The sequence below is a fragment of the Eublepharis macularius genome, chromosome 10 (assembly GCF_028583425.1).
Source record: "Eublepharis macularius isolate TG4126 chromosome 10, MPM_Emac_v1.0, whole genome shotgun sequence".
In the NCBI taxonomy this organism is placed as follows: Eukaryota; Metazoa; Chordata; class Lepidosauria; order Squamata; family Eublepharidae; genus Eublepharis; species Eublepharis macularius.
Window position 1 is genome coordinate 52,028,704 of NC_072799.1, and position 24,375 is coordinate 52,053,078.

Here is a 24,375-nt window from a genome sequence, read left to right on the forward strand (position 1 = left end):
CCACACAAAGGGGCACTGGCAAGTCCCACTGCTCCCCAGTGACAAGGAAAAGACAGCCTTCACCATGCCTCAAGGCCTATTTCAATTCAAGGATATGCCATTTAGCCTGCACGGAGACACTGCCACTTTCCAGTGGCTGGTGGACCGGGTGCTGGTGCAGCATCAGGACTTTGCTCTGGTCTATATAGACATTATAGTCTTCAGTGCTAACTGGGAGACACACCTGCAACATCTTGAAGAGGTGCTCCAGGCCCTGGATGGCTCCAGGTGAACTCGAGTAAGAGCAGGATAGGGTTCAGAGAACTCAAGTACCTTGGGTTTTTGGTGTGGCAAGGCCTGCTAAGACCTATACCAGAAAGGGTTACTACCCTGGAGAGGAGCCCTCTGCCTCATACAAAATGACAAGTGCAATGATTCCTGGGACTCATGGGCTACTACAGTGGGTTCATTCCCCACTTTGTGAGCCAAGCCAGCTGCCTCTCCAACTGCATCTGGAAACATGAGCTCAACAGAATCCAGTGGACCCCAGGGTACAGGCATGCCTTTCAGACACTCAAAATCATGCTGTTGCAAGCCCCAGTTCTACGTAACCTGGACTTCGATCAGTTTTTCCTGGTCCAGACAGATGCTTCTGAATCTGAACTGGGGAGGCTCTTTCACAGGTGCCCGAAGGACAAGAACACCCCATCTTATTCCTCTTGGACCATGCAGAAATGGGGCAGGTCCAGCAGGCCAGCGATGGGTGCCTGGTGCAAACACTGGCTCCCAGAAAGAGACAGGCAGCCTCACCGGGCAACGAGTTTCCTTTGGCTAAACACCATAATGTATTTTTGGTAGGCTTTTTATGGAAGTCTATAACACATAAACTTGAGTCTTAGCAAGTGATCTTTTTTGCATTTCATGTTTTCTGGTGGCAGTTGATTTCATAAGGTGTATTACATTGTGTGAGGTGCAGTGCTCATGGGGTCATTGGGGCGGCCCCCTTCATTGTGCTCCATCAGGGGAAGGATCCCCAAACCTCAGACCAGAGGACCACTGGGGAGGGTTGCGGTACCCAAACTCCTGATTAGTACCTCCTGAGAGGCCCCTCAGTGATCTGGCCTGGCACTCTCACCTCCTCCCTGGCTTGGTTGTGAAACCTTCTTTTATCCTTCCTCCCATCTCTCTTCATCTTGAGTCTCGCCTCCCTCGCCCTGCCCCTGGGGCATACCTGGTTATGGCAGCCAACTGGCCTTCCCATGGGCCTCCAGTCTCTATTTAGCAATTGGTATGGATAGGCTTATTATTCATAACTCGATTTATACAATTTTTTAATTACATTGGTTTCTAGTGATTCTGTTTTTCCTATCTTGCTATGGAGAATTCTGCTGTATTCCCTAACATTTTTTAAGCTGAAATATTTTTTATTCAAGAACCAAGCTGAGCTATGTCACAGCATTACGTCTGTTAAATGGATTGCAAGTTCACTCTGAACATCTGAGAAGATGGCTCATCAATAGAGATTATTATTAAATATACAGAAATGAATTGCTTATTAGTAAAAGCACGTTCAGGTATGAAAGCTAGCGCAAGCATCATGCACTATGACTGAAAACCTGCAGAGAAGATAGGATTTATGTGCAAAAATGGTATGATGAAATGAATGAAACATTAATACAACACGATACATGAGTAATTTCCAAACAAGGTAAACATCTGAATTTTTATCCTGTCCTGCTGACTTATTTCTGTTGTCATTAGCATCTTTGAAACACACAATCCATGCTCCTGTTGAAGGGCATGGGATGAATTACTGAATACTAAACAGTTAAGCTCTCTCCTTTATGTTGATTAAATGGTGCAAAAAAGAATTCAGAATATATAATCATCAATCAGCATATTCAAATTTTAAAGAAATCTTTCTTTGCTTAAATAGTTACAGTGAAACATGGTTGAATGCTCTTGTTTCACCAGAGTGAGGAAATAGTGCTTGAATTATGGGTGAGAAAGTGGTAGAATCCTTAAGGCAATCCACAAAACTCACCTTTGGGGAGGTCAAATCTTACCAAAATATGTTTCCAAAATAGTAACTGAGGACTGTCACAAATGGTAGAAGTGACTAAGCTAAAAAATTTGAGCATGACTATCATACTGATGGTGGCATATTGAATTGCATTATATAAAGCATTAGCTACCAAGTGCAGAAATATTTATCTTAAGTTAGAGACCCTTAGCACTTTATGTAAATTAATGACTTATATAATGGCACTTTCTTTGAACATAAACTGCAGAGGTCAAGAAGACTGTTTTCATTTGACTTTAATGCAGATACTTAAACCATTGCTACATCTCCTAATTACATATACTTAATTAATTCCATCTTTGCATAATTACACTTAAAATGCAAATTAATTTTTATTTACAAAAAAACCAAACAGTGGGGACTCAATTAAATAAAAATGACAGTTAACATCTGTCTCAACTTTGTTTGCTATATTTTATTTATCTTTGATTAAAGGAACTAATGGAAGGCACTAAATGGAACAAATTATTAATTATGATTAAAGAATACTTACCAGTTCTACAGAATGCTTGTATGAGAATCAAATGTCTGGAGGAATTTGGACTTGGAAAGGGCTATTTTCAAATTGCATACTTTTTACTCCTATCCAAGCAACATTTTATCCAATATAAAGCTACACATTTGATTTGAAACATGGGAATGACAAAAAGCAATTATGAACTTACCTCCTCATACAGTCCAGTGCTCGAATAAAAAAGTCTTTGTGCAGGTGATGTCCATCTCTTAAAATTGAACATTGCTCCAGTGTCACCGACATCGATGTCCTATCTTTGGCACTTTTACAACAGGTGAATCGGATTCCATTGAGCTTGCGGCAAATCTATAACACAGAAAGAAATCAAGCAACTTAGTGCCGTTCTTATTCCATTTGGCACTGCACAGTCAGGTGTTGGGTGGCATTTTACAATATCTTCATTTCTCTTTTCTGATCCAACTGATAGAATGCTACTGTTGCATTCCAGCCATATAATCCACTCAAGAAATGGAAGCAGATATTTATTATTAGAACTGATGTGACACTAATTTACCAAAGGTATACCAACATATCTAATTGTTAACATGGCCCCATCCGTGGATACTTAAATCCAGAGATTTGAGCCATGAACAGGCAATGACAGATCTTTCTACAGACCTGAGAAAAGCACCAGGTTTGCAAAAATTGTTGAAATCTTGAAAAAAATACATTGGGGGCTAACTTCCCTCAAGTAACTGAAGCAACACTTGTACATTACTAGGCAATCCCAACAATATTGCCAGCTTCTAAACCTTGCTTTCTGCCACTAAAAGGCAGGGTGGAGGAGGCAGGGCTCCTTTGGCCTCCAAGTTCTCCCCTGCTCACCTCCCTCTTGCCCTAGAGTGAGGTCTCATTAGGGCCAGGGCCAGTAGCAACCACCAGACAACTTTGATCAACAAATTGGAGTGTCCTCACAAAACAGTACTCTAATTGTTGAGATATTCTGGGTTACCCTGACCTGGGCCGATTCCAGACGGCCCTTCCCATCCCGAAACGTCGCGCGTCGCTGCGCGTAAAACGCAAAATATTGCGTTTTCTGTGCGACGACGCGCAACGTTTCGGGATGGAAAGGGCCATCTGGAATCGGCCCTGGATAGCCCAGGCAAGCCTGATCTTCAGATCTCAGCTGCTAAGCAGGGTTGGCCTTGGTTAGTAATTGGATGGGAGACCTCCAAGGAAGACCAGGGTCACCATGTAGAGGCAGGCCCCTCTGTTAGTCTCTTGCCTTGAAAGCCCCAATAGGCATCACCAAAAGTCAGCTGTGACTTGATGGCATTTTTATCACCACCAATTCTGGGTTAGAATCCCAATTTGTGAAGAAAAATTCTTATTTGTCTAGGTACCCACATTTGGACATTGCAGCAAATTGGAGTTGGGAGACTTCTGTCACCAGTTGTGCTGAGAATACATTATATCCTAGATAAATGCCTATGTGATTATGGTCCCTGTCTTTAATCAGAGATCAAACCACCAAAGTTTTTCATTGTAAGGAAGCATCATTCCTTCCACCACTCTCTATTCCTTACATAGGGAGCTGCTGGCTTAACAAATAAACAGCAATTCTACCAAAATGGCCCCCAAAACAGTACTCAAGAATCTATAACTATGTAGGGAAGCACTACTACTACAAATATGGAAAGAATCAAGTACAAAGTATTCAATGTCAAGTACTCAGTATCTATTAAAGAGAAAACTTGATCCATCAAGAGAGCAAACTTACTTCAGTTTGCTCTTTCATTCATAACAAATTACTCCACTTAAGTGGAGAAGAGATTAAAGAGAAAGCAAAAGAAAGCTAGAAAGGAGATCAGAGCCACTGATCCGGCGAGGTGAACCTTGGGTTCAACTCCAATTAAGAGTTGCACAAACAGAAAAGGTTTGGAAAATATCAGGTAAGTCTACAGTAGCAGAACAAAATTCAAGTCCAGTAGCAGCTCAGAACATAACCCACAAAATACAAGCCTGCTCCTGCTTTCTGTTTTACTGAGTAGGAAGGAATTTTGCTCAGACCTTTAGTCTGGATAACTAAGTACAATTGCCACTTTTTGTGCTTGAAGCAAACCAAACCAAACACGTTCCTGTCTGACATACTGAATACCGAGTACAAAACTTCAAAACTGGTCACGTTCCTTCATTCTTCTGAAGCAACAATTGTCACATAAAACAAATTTGAGTTTCCTGTTTGAATGACACCTTTTTAAAATGCAATTTTATGCATATTTAAGAAGTCTAACTTCCAAATAAAAGTAATCTCCATTTCAATCTATCCAAAACTGAACTGAGTAGGCACGCTTGATATCCTTACTATTAACATTTTTGAAGCAACTGCAATCCTAAGAACCCTTAAGGGGAGCAAGAATAAAATGGGACTTATATCTCAGTAAACCTGCTTAGGATTGCTTTTCACAGTATGTAAGCTGGAAGAAATTTAAATCCATAAATTTGGGGGATATAAAGAGGTCTTTAACCATAATGTATCATCCCAGCTATTTCTGTTACTGAATAATGATAATTTTATTAATACTTGCATGTCCAAGAGAAGGACTGCTGCTTTGAATGCTATGTATATCAGAGACAAACACAATTTAATTAGATTTCAAGCAAATCTAGAGAACAATGGCAGTGCCAAGGACGATTAAGCATTGTCCCCTACCCACTGTTTTAATTTTTATATTCTGATTCATGTTATATGAGATGTCACTACAAAACAATGGCGATTAAGCTATATTTTTAAACTGGCATATTTTAAATACATGCACATTAACCCTGTATATTAACAATCACTTATATTCTATTTCCTTTGAAGTTTGTGCTTGTATTTTAAAATTAGGTTCAAATCAGAATAATTAAAATATTCCTGATTAAGCCTTCTAAAGTGAAAGAAAAACTTCAAAGAGACTAGAATTGGACAGAACAGATATTGAAGAACAAAGCTTTTGGCAACAGAACAGAAGGATAAAAAGAATGCAACATGCAGAGGGGGAAAGCACTGTGAAAAGTACTTTGCATTTTATTCTTAAAAATGAATAAAGACATGAAAGATGCTTGTACCTCAGCGAGAGCAATAATAATTAATAATAATAACATTTAATTTATATACCGGCCTTCAGGACAACTTAACACCCACTCAGAGCAGTTTACAAAATATGTCAATATTAGAGATGGGCACAAACAGAAAACCCCCCGAACCTGATGTTCGTTGTTCATTGCCATCCATGAACAGGGACTCACGAACAACCATGAACATGGCCCTGTTCACGAACATGTTCGTGGTCGGCTGTTTGTGGGGGCCGGCAGGCTCTCCTCCAGCCATCATCCAAGTCAAGATCCCTACTGCACCACTCCCAGAAACCTGAACTGAGCAGGCACTAGGAAAGGTACCAATAATAAACAATAGCTTGGCCCCAGAGCCTGGCAGCAGCCCTGGGACTTGAAGGGGTAGATCCCTATCCCACCACACACAAAGAAAATTCAAGCTCCAATGCACTCTCTCTATCAAAATGCCAACAGCAGCTCTCTCCCTCTCCACTGTCTGCAAACTAAGCCAGAGCTGAGATCCCCCTCTCCCCTGCTCTTTGCTCCCTTGTAACAAATTTGGAGCTCCACACTTGAAAGGAAGACCTGCCTATCAAGCTAAATTGGGCTTAGATAGGGGTTTACAAGGCAACAGCAGGAGTTCAGACAGAGTTCAGACAATCCCTGCCTAAGTTGCCAAGGGAATTGATTGCAGATGCTAGAATGTCTGGCTTGATGATCAGCAACGAACAGCAACGAATGAGGCTTGCAATGACCACCTGTTCTTTTAGAATGGGGCCTCATGAACAGCTTGTTCATGAACAGCAGATTGGGCTGTTCGAGGCTTTTTTTTGTTCGTATTACTGTTTGTGCCCATCTCTAGTCATTATCATCCTCATGACAATCACTATGTGAAATGGGTGGGGCTGAGAGAGCTCCTAGAAGCTCCTAGAAGCCAAGGGAACCCAGCTGCCTTCAAGCAGAGGAGTGCTGAATCAAACTCTATTCTCCATATTAGGGTCCGGCTGCTCTTAACCACAACACCAAACCCAGTTGTTGTATCTAAGGGCTCATTCAGAGCATGATTCCAATAATAATTTTATTAATAAGATTAAAAGCCCAATAAAGGGGCAGAGAAACAAGAAATTAAAGAAAAATGAATAAAAAGAGAGAGAAAAAGAGGAAAAGAACAAAAATCAATGAAAGGAAAAACAAAGAAAAATAATACATATTTCATTTTCCATTTTCCTCTACAACACCTATTACATCTTTCCACACATTGTACCTGTAGTTTTAATAGTATTAAAACTACTAGTTTTAATACTATTATCAGATCAAGGGGGTGGCGATGGGGTGTTCCGTCACCCCCAGTATTCATGTCCCAGCTAGAGGATGAATATATTTTAAATCCTGATAGCAACCTCTATAGAGATCAGACTGTTTTTTACAAATGCTACATTGATGATGTCATAATGATATTACAAACAAAGGAATGAGCTGAATCACTTTTCCACTGGATGGATGGGATTAATGTTAATATCAAATTTGCCTGGCAGGGAAGTTCACAATGCATTAGTTTCCTTGACGTTATCATCTATAAATGCACAGAACGATCATTGGGAGTGCGTCCTTTAGGAAAAGCAGTGACCGATGTTCCTACTTGCATTTTACCTCGTTCCACCCTAGGCATTTAAAAAGAAATATCCTGGTGGGACAATACTTAAGAGTTAAACATAATTCTACAAACAGGGTAGACTTTAGACAGGATAGCAGACGTTTAGATAGTTCTTTTTCTCAAAGAGGGTATCCACAAGCCGCTAAGGAGCAGAATTTACCCTCCCGTAATGACTTTCTTACACCTAAGAATCGTGTCACTGACAGTAGAATAAAATGGGCGTTAAATTTTACCACTCTGGCCTCGTCTATCACCAAAATAATATGTAAACACTGGCACCTGATAAATAATATTGAGGGTTGTGAAAATCCCCCAGCAATAGGTTACAGAAGAACTAGGAACCTTAAGGATATATTAGTACAATCAGAATTTAAGAATACTGTTGTTTTAAGAGAATCACCTAATGGACATTTTCCATGCAGTGACTGTAATGTCTGCCAATTAATGGTGAAACACACTGAGATAGCAAATCTAACTATGGGCAGGGCAATGTATTCTAAATCTTTTTCTACTTGTAAGACGTCTAATGTAGTATATATTATTCAATGTAGTTGCCCTTTAATCTACGTCGGCAGTACCACATGACCCTTGAAAATTAGAGTGCAGGAACATATTTCTTGAATTAAAAATAAGGTAATTGAAGCGCCCTTAGTGGAACACTTCCTGCAGAATCATCATCCTGCTAAAGATGTTAAAGTATCAGTTTTATGTGTATTGAAAACAACTATGCAGACTGACTGTACACAAAGACTATTGCAGTTAGAGACACAGTGGATATATAAACTTAATAGCTTAGCTCCCTATGGATTAAATAATGAAATAGACTACTCCTGTTACTTGTTTTTTTTTAACTACTTTCCTTTATATACACAGAGCTAGAATGCCATTTTCTTTCTCTTTCCTCCTTTGCCCCAGTCATCATGGGTACAAGTTGAAAACTGGTTTTACATCCTGCACTCTGAACTCCATTTCCATTTTCAGCAGCTCCCCCTTTATCATTTAAACCTACAAATGAAGACTTTGAACCTTGCCACCATGTCTTGAAACTATTTCCCCCCAACACACAACATTTTTGTACTGAAGAATTCTGGAGAGCTCAAAATCTCATTCATTGTTTGGGGGCAACACTCTGTTTTGTAATATTTTGGCATGACTATTGCTGTCACAGTTTTCTGTGAATCACTGCAACTATCTACAATATTTGTTTATAGTTCTCCATTGAGTCAGACTTTGGCACTGAAGTGAGGGAATGGCTTTGGAGGAAATATTTAGAGATGCTGAAGAAATTGATTGTGGAAAGCAAAATGAAGGGCACTCTAAGAGCCAAGCTACAAGTGACGCCTGACACAGGTTGGACACTTGTCAGCTTCCCTCAAGTTTTGATGGGAAATGTAGGCATCCTGGTCCCGCAGCTGTAATGGAGACTGGAGAGCCAAGCTGTAAAACCAGGATGCCTACATTTCCCACCAAAACTTTTTTTTTTAAAGAAAATTTTATTGGGTGAGTAAAAATTAATTTTACAAATTTTCAATTAAAACCCTCATTTCCATGTTCTCCCACCCTTTCCCCTCCCCCCTTAATTTAAGACTTCCAACAGTTTTCCAACCCGCTGTCTGAATCTACTACTTATATCCCCTTTTCTATTCTTAACTGTCTTAACACACTACTAAAATAGATAATATATATTAGATTAAACAAAACCTAACATCAAACTATCAGTTACGTTATGTTTCTAACTTATCTCCTCTCTTCTCTTGTAAAGATCTGTATCTCCTCCTTTCTACAAAATTAATAGTTATCTAACAACCATAATTGTCCCTTTACGTCCCACTTCTTTTCCAAATACTGTTTTAGTTTACCCCAGTCATTAAGAAATTCTTCTGGATTCTGTTCTCTCAGCTTTCTCGTCATTTTGTCCATTTCTGCCATGTACAGCAATTTTTGTATCCAATTTTCAATAGATGGTACTTCTTGCGTTTTCCACTTCAGAGCATATAAAATTCTTGCCGCTGTTGTCATATAGAATAATAAAGTTCTTTGTTGCCTGGGAATCTCATCTAATTTCAGATTTAGCAACAACAGTTCTGGGTTCTTATTTATTGGGATTTGTAAATTTCAGTCATAACTTCTGTAATATTTCCCCAGAACTGCTTTGCTACCTCACAGGTCCACCACATATGATATAATGAACCTTCATGGTTTTTACATTTCCAACACTTGTCTGACATTTTGTTGTTCCCATATGCTATTTTCTTCGGTGTTAGGTACCATCTATATATCATCTTATAAACATTTTCTTTAATACTGGTACAAGTCGCTATCTTCAATGTATTTTCCACAAGTATTCCCATGCCTCCATTGTTATGTCTCTATTACAATTTATGGCCCACTTCACCATCTGGACTTTAACAGTTTCATCTTCTGTATACCATTTTAACAAAATCTTATAGACTTTAGAAATCTTTTTCTTGCCTTCTTGTAGTATACTTTCTTCCAATTCAGAGTTTTTCCATTTAAATCCTGATTTTAAACGATCCTTGTCATATAAGTCTTTAATCTGTATTGGAACCATCCATAGTGAGAGGATAATTCATCTCCTGTTTTAAGTTTAATCATATTTTGCTCCATTTTCAACACCTCCTTATATGACAAACATTCATCTCCGTTGTAAATTGTTCTCGGGTCAATAACTTCCAGTGGCACCACCCACGTCGGGATACCCTCATCCAAATATTTTTTATATTTTTGCCAGACCGTGTAGAGGCTTCGTCTAATATAATGATGCAGGAACATAGAGTCCGCTTTAATTTTATCATACCATAAGTACACATGCCAACCAAAGAGTTTCTTGTATCCTTCAAGTGTTAAAAGTTTAAGATTCTCTAACGACATCCATTCCCTGAGCCACACCAAACATATTGCTTCATGGTATAGTCTTATATTTTGTAACTGTAGTCCCCCTCTTTCTTTGGCATCACATAACACTTTCATCTTCACTCAAGGCTTCTTCCCTGCCCATACAAAGTCCGATATTTTCCTTTGCCACTTATCAAATTGTTTATTGTCTCTTATTATTGGTATTGTTTGCAATAAAAACATAATCCGTGGTAGTACATTCATTTTAATTGCTGCTATTCTTCCCAGCCATGACAAATTCAACTTATTCCATTTGATTAAGTCTCTGTCTATTTGTTGCCATAGCTTTTCATAATTGTTCTTGAATAAGTCAATATTTTTAGCAGTAAGTTCTATTCCTAAATATTTTACTTTATGTGTTACCTCGCAATTGGTAATTTCCATTAACTCTTCTTGTCTTTGTTTCACCATATTCTTGCACAATAGCTTAGATTTTCTTTTGTTAACATAAAATCCAGCCAAATCTCCAAATTCTTTTATCTTATCCAACAATCTTGGCATGTTTTGAATTGGATCTTCTACAATAACCATTACATCATCTGCAAAGGCTCTGACTTTAAATGTAAATCCCTTAATCTTCATACTTCTTATGGAATCATCCTCTCGTATCTGCATCAATAAAATTTCCAATATCATGACAAACAACAGTGGAGACAATGGGCAACCCTGCCTTGTGCCCTTCCGTATTTCCAATTTCTTAGTTAATTCATCATTTACTACAATTGCTGCACATTGGTCTTTATATATAGTTCTTACCGCTTGAATGAACTCTTTTCCAATCTGTAACCTCTCCATTGTGGCGAACATAAAATTCCAATTTAAATTGTCAAAAGCCTTCTCTGCATCCACAAAAAAGAAACCGACTTCTTTTTCACAATGTCTATCATAGTACTCTATTGCATTTATTACCGTCCTTAAATTGTCTTTAATCTGTCTGTTTGGTAAAAATCCTGCTTGTTCTTCTGCAATGAATTCAACCAGCCATTCTTTGAGCCTCTCCGCCAATATTTTCGCAAATATCTTATAGTCATTATTTAGCAGTCATATAGGTCAATAGTTTTTGACATTGCATAAATCCTGCTCTTCTTTTGGAATCAATGATATGTTAGCCTCATTCCAGGTTTCAGGAATCTTTTGTCCCTTTAAAATCCCATTCATCACTTTTTTCAGGAAAGGCACCATTTCTTTTGCCATTACTTTATAAAATTTAGCTGTTATTCCATCAGGTCCTGGTGCCTTCCCCAATTTGGTCGATTGTATTGCATTCATAATTTCTGTTTCTGTTATTTCAGCATTTAATTTTCCCTTCCACACTTCTCAGATATCATTGGTAAATTAATTTTGTCAAAATATCGATCAATAGCGTTCACATCCACCCTTTTACTCTGATATAATTTAGCATAAAATTTATAAAACGCTCTACTTATAGCTAGTTGATCCGTTAACATTTTGTTGTTCTCCACAATCTTGGTTATCATTCTCTTTTCTCTCCTTTTTTTCAATTGCCAAGCTAAATATTTCCCCGGTTTATTGGCCCCTTCAAATGTCTTTTGTTTTAATTTTTTCAATTCCCACTCCAGTTCTTTGTTCTCCATAGCTCTTATTTGCTGTTGTAACCTCCGTATCTCCTGATGTAATTTCTTTTTTCCTGGTCTTTAATTGCATCTCTTTAACTTTTATTTTTTCTTGAATTTCTTTCCGTTTTTCCTCCTTTCTTTTCTTGTCTCTTGCATTTAAGTCCATTAGAATGCCTCTCATGACAGCTTTATAAGTATCCTATACCTTAGGTGTTGGTACCGATTTGTCTAAGTTATATTGTATAAAAAATCTGGTTTCTTTCTGTAACACGTCTAAGTTGCTCTGATGCATTAATAAGTCTTCATTCATTCTCCACCTGTAGTTTTCCACGCATTTTCCAAATCTCCACATAATTGGGTTGTGATCTGAGCTCACTTTAGGCATTATTTCAACCTCCTTAGTCCATATTGTTGTCTTTTGAGGCCCAGGTCATATCTATTCTCGATAGCGATTAGTGTCTTGCAGAATAGAAAGTATATTGCTTGATCTTAGGGTTGCTTCTTCTCCAAACATCTTCTAAATTCTCCTGATTTTGTATTTCAAAAAACGATTTTGGCAATAGTCCCCTTTTCTTTTGTATTCCCTTCATTTTTTTGTCTGCTTGCAAATTTGCTACTCCATTAAAATTGCCCGCCAAAATTATTTGAGCATATGTCACTTGATCTAGTTGGTTCATCAATTCTTTAAAAAAATTGTCCTTGGCCCCATTTGGTGCATAGATTCCCACTATCAATATTTTTTGAAAGTTCCAAATAAATTCCACCGCCACATATCTGCCTTCCAAATCATTAAATATCAATTTAGGTTGTAACTCTTCTTTAACATACAAAACAACTCCTCATTTCTTTTGTTCAGTTGCAGTCACAAATTCTCTACCCAATTTACTATATTTTAAATACTTGTTTTTTAACATGGGTCTCTTGTAAACAAGTTACACTGCATTGTTGTTTAGATAGCCAATGAAAAATAGCCTTACGTTTGGAAGGTGAATTTAGTCCGTTTACATTCCATGAAATTACTTTGCATCTCCATCTCATGTCGTGATCGGATGGTTCTTCTGGTTGATTTAAATTCAAAGCTCACACCTTCTGGTATCTCCCATCTGTATCTTATATTTAACTCCTTCAGAACCTGGGTAAGTTCTCTGTATTTTTCCTTTCCATCAAAACTCTCTTGGGTAGCTCTTTCATTATTCTCACCTTTTCCCCATACATTACCAGTGGATTTTGGAAATGCCTACTAAGAATTTCTTCTTTCATTCTCTTTGTAATAAACTGCACAATCATATCTCTGGGTAGATTTTTTTGAGCTGCATATCTTGAGTTAATTCTGTACGCCACATCCACGTTGCTTGCAATCTCCTCCAGTGTTTTATTCAAGAATCCTGTCAAAATCTCCAAAATCTGTTCTTGGGCGGTTTTTCCTTCCTCCTCCAGGACATCTCTAAAACCAAGCTGTCTGTCCATGTATTTACACTCCATCACAGCCATTCTGTTGCTTAGCACTGAAGTTTCCACTTTGAGAGAGGTAGCCCATTTTTCTGTTTTTTCTTCAACTTCTTTAACATTTTGCTGCGTCGTTTGTAGTTCCTTAACATCTTCTATATTCTTCGCCAGTTTAGCCACCTCCAATTTAATTGTTTCCTTAAGATCTTTCAGCATCTCTTGCATAGTTTCTTTTAACTCTTCATTACCTTCCACCATCTTTTTATCCAAGTTATCAAATGCTGATTGCCAGTCTTTTTTCGACATCGTGGGGCTTGATTTACTCTGCTCCCACGAGTCTGCTCTCTTCCTCAAATCCATGATTTAAATATTTTATTTCCGCTATTTTAATCAGTTAAAATTCGATTTTTTTTCCTGTGATGCGCTTTATATCATCCAAAATGTCGGGCGTCTTTTCTCTATGGTTTTAAGGTTGAAGTCTTGCCCTTCTTCAAAATGGAGCACTTCCTTTTGCATTGAAGTCATGCCCTTTCCCTCTTCCAAAATGGCGATTTTCTACTTCCTTGTCCTCTCAGCGGTCCCTCTGTAGCCTTAGCTCGATGGTTTCTGATGCACTTCCTGTTCCTTCTCCTGTCTCACAGCTACCTTCTCACGATGCTTCCTCCGTTCCCACAGTTCGTTATCTCTCAAAACTGCAAGTATATAAACAATAGTCTCTTTTCTCCTCTAATAGCTTTAAAAAGTCTTATTTTCACGTTATTTCCTTTCCGGAGTGAACTTAATTAGCTCTTTACTCAATTTCAAAGCCTGATTTCCACTTTTACTTTATTTTTCCAGTCCAAATCTAGCATCATAGAAGAGATATCGATCTTTACCTTTTCAGCTCTTTTCTGGGTTGTAATAACTGTTTCTGATGTTCAAATTAGTTCATTGGTGTTACTGAAGCTTGGATACGGCGGTCCTATGCCAATTCAATGACTCCAAAGCTGCTGCAGAGATTACAGCCACCCGTCTTAGAGCAGGACCTCAAGGCTGAAGGGACTTCTTTATTCAGAACCCCCCCTCAGCCGAGATCTACTCACTCTCTGGGTCTCAAGCATTCTTGCCTGCTCTCTGCCTGAAAGCAGGGGGCCGCGGGTGATCTTGCACCTCACCAGCCCAGACAAACAGCAACTTGGACAGCCCAGCTCCCTGAGCTGCTTTAGACCTCCATGATCCCCAGCCGGAAGTGACTACTCCTGTTACTTGTGATGCGATGTATGTAACTTTTTGATGACTCTTGTAACTTTTGTAAATTCTTGTAACAGTTTGTAACTTTGAGGCTGTGGCTCCTTTAAATGGATGGAAATTTAAGTGGTGGGTAAACAGGAACTCCCATGGCATTGTTCCATCTGCCTCCACTGACTGAGTGATGAATTAGTGTACTATTGGTGACCAGTAAGTAATTTACAATGGCGCATTTGAGTTAGGATGTAAGTAAACATACAGCTACTGTTTTTTAAAAATGATTTTTTAATTTTAGTATAAAAATTATGCCTGTGAAGAAGTGAGAGTACGAAATGGGAATTGCAAATATGCTGGCAAAAGCCCGTCGGCTGACTGTATGAAGAAACATTCAGCTTTATTCTACTCAACATGATTGATGGTTGCTTCTATGAAAATAACACCTGTTGTTAAATTGAAGGAATATTCATTGATATATGACTCTTCACCAGTTGGACCTTTATACTACGATTTATGGATTGTAATTATTGACTGTATTGTATTTATTGACTATGCTGGCTTATTGATATTTTGGAATCAAAAGTGACTTACTACTATAATTGTAAATATTCGAAATTGCATATTATTAGCACTTTGCACCTTGCACTTTAAAATTCATAAAAATTTCTTAAAAAATTATTATCAGAACTGTAGTATTTCTCTGGAGTAATTTGTATGTTTAGAGTACCAAATTCTGTCAACTTCTCCATCAATGTTTCAATTCCCTCTAGTGGATCTTCCAAGATTAAAACTAAATCATCTGCAAAGGCTCTTAGTTTATATGACATTTAAAAAAAAAATTGTTCCTAATCCTTTCCTCCTGTCTAATGTCTCTATTCAAAACTCCCAACACCAAAATAAAAAGAAGTAGTGACAACGGACATCCTTGACATGTTCCTTTTAATATCTCCCATAGTTTAGTTAATTCTCCATTAACAATAATTTTAGCAGTCTATGAAGTATAAATAGATTTCACTCATTTACAAAATTCTCCCCAAAATTCATCTTTTCCAACACTTGGAACAGGAAAATCCAGTTCAGATTGTCAAAGGCCTTCTTTCAGAGTATGATTCCAATGACATAATGAGTGGTAGAAAACCAGTGGAAGTCAGTTGTTTGAAACGGCAAACAAACAATACAGTCCCCAGTATCAGCAAACTAAGTTTATGCAACTACGTACATCAACAGAGAGCATTCAGCATATAGACAATGCCATTTCTGAACAGATTCTCTCCATTTGGTGGCTGAATACTGACATACCCAAACATTTCCCAGTATTTCATACACTTTATATGACCAGTTATCTGACAAACAAACAAGAGGAAGAAAAAACAAATCTGTAAAATTTGGGAATTACTGTAGGCATCATTGTAGTCAAACTCCTCGCAACCGTAAGTCAGCAAAGTAATGCAAGGAAAACAAAATGGGCGAAGACCTATTCTCCAGAGAGCATACAATTGTGTAGATCCTAATCATGTTTGAGTTCCAACATTTCCGCTGTATATTATCAACACAGAACACTTCACTTGAGTTGTAAGGATATGCTTGGAACCAGGGCTTTTTTTCTGGGAAAAGAGGTGGTGGAACTCAGTGGGTTGCCCTTGGAGAAAATAGCTACCAGCCATGTGACCATTTTCAAGAGGTTCCGGAACTCCGTTCCACTGTGTTCCGGCTGAAAAAAAGCCCTGCTTGGAACTATATTTAAGAGATCATGGGATGTTGTGCCTGTGGCGAATGGAAAATTTTGTATGGGATTGTCATGATCAAAATCATGGTCCCAAATTCCCCCCTCCCCTTTTTTGCATATTTTCCTTGAATTATATGATTTCTCCTTGCAGGGGATAAGCTTTCCATTCACACTTAGCTCATTTTAACTGCATCCTTCTTAAAACAATGCCTTTAGCTAATGGCATCTGAGTTTCTCTGTAATGTCAGAGGTGTGAATCCCCTCATCCAGCTCCTTCTCCAAATTTAATTCTTTGCCGCTGACCTTTTTTACCAGAAGCAGAAATCAGAAAATGTCCATCAAAGGAGCAACTGCAGGACAATATACATTTAACTAGCTTATTAAAACCCCATTGAACAGGAAACCCCATGTATTTGGAATCTGAGAAGGAATCATAAATATGGGTGCAACAGCTCTGGTCAAATGGACCTTTCAAGACTTGGACTGAAGCAAATCAAGGCTAGGGAAAGTATAGTTGTGACAGTTTTAGGTGGGTGACTATGTTAATCTGTAGCAGTAGAACAAAATTCAAGTTCAGTAGTGCCTTAAAGACCAACAACATTTTCCAGGGCATAAGCTTTTGGCAGATAGTTAGGACTGTGTCAGAATCTTTCATTTTGTATAGTTTGAAGTGGGTAGCCATGTTGGTCTGCAGCAGCACCCTAAAAGACAACAAGATTTTCAGGATACAAGCTTTCAAAAGTCAAAGTTCTTTTTGTCAGATACCTGATGAAGGGAACTGTGACTCTCGAAAGCTTATACCCTGAAAAATCCGGTCTTTAATATATACTGAATTCAAACCTTTTATTTTGGAAATTTCTTGCAATTGCATCGCTATGTGCATGACACCCCCCGCCCCAGTTTTCTCTTCTCTTTATCTAAATAGTCTGTGCCCCCGCTCCACTGCCTTTGATAATTTGGTAGAACCACACTTGTAATTTGAGACTGGTTTTATGTTCATATGTGTAAACAAGGGGGCGCTCTGTTAGTAAGATTCTCTATTGGGCAGATGCTGCCATGCTATGCAGTGTTCATGCAGGCTCTACGTGTGCATGTGTGCACATGTGTCTGCCGTTTCTGCACTCAAGGGCTGAGAGTAGGGGAGATACAGAAAGTCGGGTGGTGAGTTGGAGCTGCTGTAAGTAGGCTGGCACAAGTGAGCATATCCAGCCCTGTTCCTTCTCCTTTCCCTCTCCATGGGGGGGGGGGCAGGGCCATTGGCAGACCAGGGTTCTTTTCAAGGATGTTCTTGCCTTCCAGTTCACTCCTGATCACTGGGTTGGGGTAAACTCTGGGCAGTGGCCTGAAAGGGGCACCCTACTGTCCATCAGCTGATTTCCCCATTTGCTGCGACTTCAGAAATGGCAGAGAAGCCTGCCGTGGCACCTGGGTGGTCAGGAGCCCTCTATCACAGACCTTCCAGTGAGGGGGCCAAGGCAGCTGTCCTAGTTGCCCTGTGGCTAAGACCACTCCAGTTGAAGCTCTCATATCAATCACTTGTAGCACAAACCTAAGTTGTATTGGTCAGAAAGCTGGTTTGGGGCAGAAAGTGCTTCCCAATTTTCAGAGAACAAACAAGTTTGTGAGTGCGTGAGAGGATAACAGAAACTGACAGCAGCAGAAGAAAGCAGGGATTTTATACCTTCTTCAGAGAGTACTTCATTTTAATTATTTATATATTCACTGTATCTAAAAAGTTAGTTATACTAACTACAATGCAAAGAAAAAACACCACCTCCAGTCTTAAGTTAAAAATAAAACTGGTTAACATGGCAAAAACCTTACTAAACCCATGAGAACATTTCTACATGCCATTACCTGAAATATTGCTAGATTTTTCTAGAAGTAGCTGTGCACAAAGAAGCAACACCACATGTCAACATGGTCTGGTTCCTGAGTGTATTCTAAACAAATTTAAATCCAACCCAAAATCGTATGAATTGGCTTTCAGTAAAACATGCAAGTGATCGGTTGAGGACACCAATCAATCCATCTGGTGAGACATTCAAAAAGGAATACAACAAGGTTGCCCACTGTTCCCCCTTCTGTTTATATTGGTTCCTGAGATATTGAATAGAGATATTAGACAGGGTGAGAGGATCGGGGTAGTAAAGAGTAAAAAAGAGACCAGTTAAGAGCCTTCACAGATGACTAAGTTTTAATTTTGGAGGATCCCTTGAAAGGGAATGAAGTATTGATAGCTAAGCTGAAAGAATTTGGTGCACTAGCAAGTTTTAAAATTAGTGAACAGAAAACAAAAATGTTAACAAAAATATGAAAGCAGAAGACCAAGGCTAGAATTGATGAAAAAAACTGATTTTAAGGTTGAAAAGAAGGTAAAATATTTGGGTATTATGTTGACAAACATGAATTGTATGTTATTTCAAAATAATTATGGTAAGACATGGAAAGAAATTTCAAAAGATATTTTAAGATGAGATAAATTGCAATTTTCTTTGTTGGGGAGGATATCTGTGATTAAGATGTTTTACCTAGAATGTGTTTTTTGTTTCAGACAATACTTGTTCTGACAACTGATATACCATTTAAACAATGGCAAAAGGTTATTTCTAAGTTTATTTGGCAGGGGGAAAACCAGGAGTTAAATACAAGAGGAGAACTGGGTTTACTTGATTTGAAATTATATTTTGCAGCTTGTTGTTTAATGTGGATGAAAGAACGGTTGTTGTTGAGAAATAATAGCCTTTTGGAATTGAAATGACATGAGATTCGAGTGGAATACTTATCTGTGGTATGATAAAGGTAAAGTTATTCTGAATTTTAAAAATCATTATATTAGACATGCCATCCTGAGAATATGGAATAAATATAAACCTAGACATGTCAGAAAACACTCTTGTAGCTCTCAGCACAGGAAGCATTGTATAAGGCAGGAAATGAGAACTAAGCAAAAGTGGTTAACTTATTGGGACCTTTTTACCTTATTGGGACTTATTAGATTTTTCTCAAGGGGATTGTAAAATGAAGTCAAGAGAAGATTTGATAGCCAAGGCTATATGTGTCAATGGTTTTTCTATGCACAACTGCCAGGTTTAAAACTGACAAAAGATTATGGGGGTTTGAACAAAAGAAGTTTGAATTTGAAACACAATTATCTACAAATGATGATCATGTTATTGCTAAAATGTATATACTCCTGTTGAAATTTGAAGAAGACTGGGCAAAAGATTCTATGATAGAATGGGCTAAAAACTTTGGGTATAATATACAAATGGAACAATGGGAGAATATGTGGATGAAGGGTCTTAAATTTACTTTGGCTGATTCCGCACACGTTGGATAATGCACTTTCAATGCACTTTATCAATCATTTGAGGTGGATTTTTTGTTCCGCACACAAAAAAATCCGTTCCAAATGATCTATAAAGAGGATTGGAAGTGCATTATCCAACGTGTGCGGAATCACTCTTTGAGTTCTATGCTCAAAGAGAATTTATAAAATGATGTATTTTGGGTATATATCTCCAGAAAAATTAGCTAGAATGTATAAGAATATTTCAAATAAATGTTGGAAATGTAAACAGCATGAAGGAATATTTGGTGGACTTGTAAGAAAGCCAAAAATATTGGACACAAAATCATATGTTAATACAGAAAATCTTGAAGACTAATGTACAAGTTAAATCAAAGGCCTTTTATGTCAGGATTAATGGATAGACAGCTAGAAAACAGACATGGCATTTTGTTTTTATATATGACAACATGGTGAGACTACTATATGCTCAAGAATGGAAGAGTCTGACACTGGGGGATTCCGCATGATCAATTTTGATCGGACTTTCTGAGCAGTCATGCCACAGTGGAGTCCTACAAATCCACTTCTCCCCAATTCCACATTAGGCTTTTGTTTCACACATTTCATTGGCTCAAAGTCCATCATGCGGAATTTTTGCCCGGATAAAAATCGATTCCTCATCGCTTTTTCCGGGGGAAGTGTCGAATGATGCACATCTTCATTTTTTTTTATCCCCCCCCCCCCAAAACATTGCTACACATAAACGTTGCATCAAACCAACACATTAGAAAAAAAATTCTCACCAAAAAATGTTGCTATACATAAACGTTGCATCAAATAAACATATTGGATAGGCCAGAGCACTTCCTGCCGATATTGTGGAAGAGTATTGGCTATTGACATTTGGAGGGAAAATTGTTACCAATGACCCCGTGTCTATCTTTCCCGCTTTCTTCGTGAGCGGTGTGGTTTAGTGATAGGTGTTGTGTTGAGGATGGTCTCTTTCTCCCTCCATGAAATGCCTAGACCACTAGTTGAACGCTGAAGTCCCTCCATCACACTTTCACTCTACCTCAGAAGCTGTCAGCTGTCAGCGAGCAACAAGTAACAAATTTGGCGTGTTGTAAAATGGACCCGTTATTGGTCAGCTGTCGTCATGTGACACAGGATATGTTTCTGCATAGATTTGTAGAAACGTTGCAACGTTTTTTTACATTTTTTTTTTAAAAAGAGGGGAAGGGAAAGGGTAGTGGGTGTAGCTTAGAAAACATGATTGGCCAATCAAATTAAGTTGATTCAGAGGGCGAGAGAAAAGGGCATGGGTGGGGAGAACATCGGATAAAGAATTCCGCATGATTAAAATCCTTAATCTGCTGCGCATGGACAAATAAGTCGGGGGAAAGCAGGATGGAAAAAAACCGGACAAAACGTGCAGTGACTTCGAATCTGCTGCTAGGACTGCCTTCCCACGTGTGGAAACACAAGAAAAAATCGAGGTCATTTAGAAGCTGAAGCACGGAAAACCATTCGTGCGGAATCACCCACTGCTTACATTAGAGGAATGGATTGTGAAGATGATGGAGTTAGCCAAGATGGCTAAACTTACTGCTTTGATTAGAGAGAAGACATTATCCACATTTATAGTAAACTGGGAACCCTTATTGACTTTTTGTGTGAAACTGAACAAAATTAACTGATGATTTGTGGTTTTGAAGAGTAAGAGGGGGGAAAGGATTATAGAAAAAGGAGAAGTTTTATTCTGATACCAACAGAACAAGTGATAAATCTGTAATCATGTTAATATTTGTTGTAGAGAAAATTGCAAGCTTTTCCTATATATGTATTTTTTCTTTCTTTTTTCTTTTCTTTATTCTTTCCTTTTTTCTATTTTCATTTATTTTTTAATTTTTATTTTTAAAAATCTTTCAATAAAATCCAGATAAAAACCAATCAATCCATCTGGTAGCATAGGAAAATAAAGCAATCAATTCAAGAGGCCATTTTGAGGAATACGAGTCTCTAAAATCCATCTTTGGAGTAATGGAAACAATTGCTAGAACATGTATGTTTCTAAAAAAACAGTGTGGATGACATTCATCAATTGGCCAGGTCATTTTCCTGGCTGGAAACATACTTCGGATGAGATTTAGAGTGGAAGAGGAGGGGATTTTTTTCTGCAACTGTAATTGATACATGCATATTAGGTTTAATATTCACAGGTCCATAAGATTAAATGTGTCAGTGACGAATATGAGCTTTTTTCAGAAATTTATTGTAAATGTATATACCACCAACTATTCAACAACAGTTTTCCTGGCAATTAAAACATTTTATTTGGGCGAGTGTTATAAATTATTGCAAATATATAATTCTGTCAAGTTTGCACAAAGAATGGGAGTGGTCCAATAAATGATCAGAGGACCAATATGGACAAAGGGAAAAACACATTATCTTTTATTTTGATTAACAGGTCAACAGTCAAAAAGACCATTGGAAAATACAGAGAGGTTTAATGAATAACTCGAGAAACTGAATGGAAAAGGGAAATTACAGCGCCATTCTAAGCAGAGATACACCCTTCTGGGTCCATTGAGTTCAATGATCTATGTTATTTCATCATATTTGTCATTGTGACTGATAATATAGGGGACATCCCCACCCACAATATTCAAATGCTTAATGTGCTGTGAAAGAATGAAATGCCAGAGCAGCTGTAACAAACTGATAAACTGAAGAGCAACTTATACTAAGAGTAGAATTTTAAATGATTTTAAGGATCACTTTAAAACAAAGTTGCAATTCCTCATTATAGCTGACATTGAAAAACTGGATCTTGGATGGATCTCAAAATGTCACATAACTGTATCAATGGGGGGGGGCTCACACAACATCTTATCTAGTTGCTAAAGATGAACGGAATTCACAAAAGTAGATAATATAAAATTACACATATACACACAGACCACATTTTTGAAACCCTTGAAAAAATCCCCTAAGAAGAGAAACTCTGTCTATTTAATCAACTCTCCATTTATGTGCCTCAAAATATATTGATTTTATGGACTAAGTCCATGCACTGATCATGGGGTCACAGGCTATAAAATATACAATAATTGTGTATTCATGAACTTGAACAAAGAATGATAATGGATTAAAAATTAACAGACCAGTCCTTCCCTTTTGTTAAGTTATCCTAGCACTAGTAAAGGCATGATCCTAAGATATAAAGCTACCTCCTACGTAAAGCAAACTGTATTGCTGTGCCCCTGTGTTTCAAAACCTCTTTACCTGCCCCTGCTACAGCTGCTGGCTGATGGAAATTTATACTGACAATAGCCTTATAGTGTGCTATGGATTGTGGGAGCAATCCTGTGCAGGTTTCCTTAGATGTAAACAACTTTGGGTCCCAGTTGGGGAGAAAGGTAGGGTATAAATAATTAAACAAACGAACAAGTCCCATTTTATTCAGTGGGGAAAGTGTCCCTAGGTTTGCAGCCTGTAAATAGTAAAATCCATTCCACCTACTGCAGGCCTACACACTAGAGTTTCCTGCTATCTGTCCCTGATTTGACAGACAGGAGACCTATAAATGGAATTGGGGGAGAAAGGGGGAATAATCAAGAACAGAGTGTATAGTAATTCAAATAAATAGTACAAACAAACCCAGAGTACAAGTAAACTGACATTATGCATTCACTTGGACATGAAACAATTAGCATAGGAGACAATAGGCTGTCTTACCGTATGAAACTTTTGTTCTGTTATAATAATGCAAATTGATGGTTCAATGAAACATTTACAAAATGATCAAAAGAGATATGTTTTATTTATTACAAAGTACACAAATTTATTTACAAGATTTCGAGGCTAGTGGTTCTCAGACTTTGGCAGTCAAGGGACCCCTATTTCGATTAAAACATTTTTGCAGATCCCTCCCCCAAGCACTCCCTATTAGAGATGGGCACGAACCACAAAAAAACCGAACCATGAGATTCGTGGTTCTTGGGTTTTCACGAACCAGGAACCACGAGCTGGCATGAACTGGGGCAAGTTTACAAACCCGTTTGTGGTTCGTGGGGTTTAAATGCCCCTTTCCAGCTGCTTAGCAGCAGCAGGGAAAGGGGCATTTGACAGTTTAAAGGGCCCTTTCCTGCCTTGCAAGGGGCAAGTCCCTTTGAACTATCAGCTGGCAGGCGGCAGGGGCGGATCCCCCCCTGCCACCTGCCAGCTGATAGTTTAAAGGGACCTGCCACTTGCAAGTGGCAGGAAAAGTTTGTATGGCCATTTCTCTGGGGAAATGGCCATTAAAACTGCCCCTTTAATACGACCCAAACAAACCAGTAGACCAGTTTGTGGAAGTTTGTGGAAACAAGTTTCCACGAACCACTGGTTCGTGAACTACGAACTGGCCTGGTTCGTGGGGTTTTTGGGGTCATAATTCAATTTGTGCCCATCTCTACTTCCTATCCTCCTGCATTGGAGTATGCATGCACCAGGCAGCCTCTTTTCAAAGTGGTTGTGGCAAGTTGTGCATGTCTAATGGTGGTACCCATGTTCTTACATCCACATAATATTCTCACCAGCTACATTCAGAAAAAATGTTTTTATTGTCTGTATGTAGCTTACATGATCAAGTCACTGAAGGTAGATGATTCTATAGCTCTGTGACTCAAAACATCCTGACTCAAGTTCTAATTTCATCTCTTGACTGGAAGTGGCTTTGCAACACAGACAGCAACTTGCTTATTTAATTTCCAGATAGAACGTGGGTGGGAAGAACAAATGATTCACAGACCTGTACGAGCTGCGTGACCCCCTTGACAGATCACAGTGTATCAACCAGGACTGAGGATGGTGAGGAATTTAGGGGCCTATCTAATATATCCTAATATATTTAGGGGTCTATCTAAATATATTATATAGGA

At 38.4% G+C, this 24,375-nt stretch overlaps 1 protein-coding gene across 3 annotated transcripts in view; it reads right to left on the bottom strand.

Moving 5' to 3' along the window:
- Positions 1-24,375, bottom strand: part of INPP4B (inositol polyphosphate-4-phosphatase type II B) — a 428,879-nt gene that overhangs the window by 35,808 nt on the left and 368,696 nt on the right. For all 3 annotated transcript variants that reach the window (XM_054990215.1, XM_054990214.1, XM_054990216.1), the window contains one exon: positions 2,728-2,882. In XM_054990215.1, the coding sequence (XP_054846190.1) occupies positions 2,728-2,882 (155 nt within the window). The remainder of the gene's footprint in view (positions 1-2,727; positions 2,883-24,375) is intronic.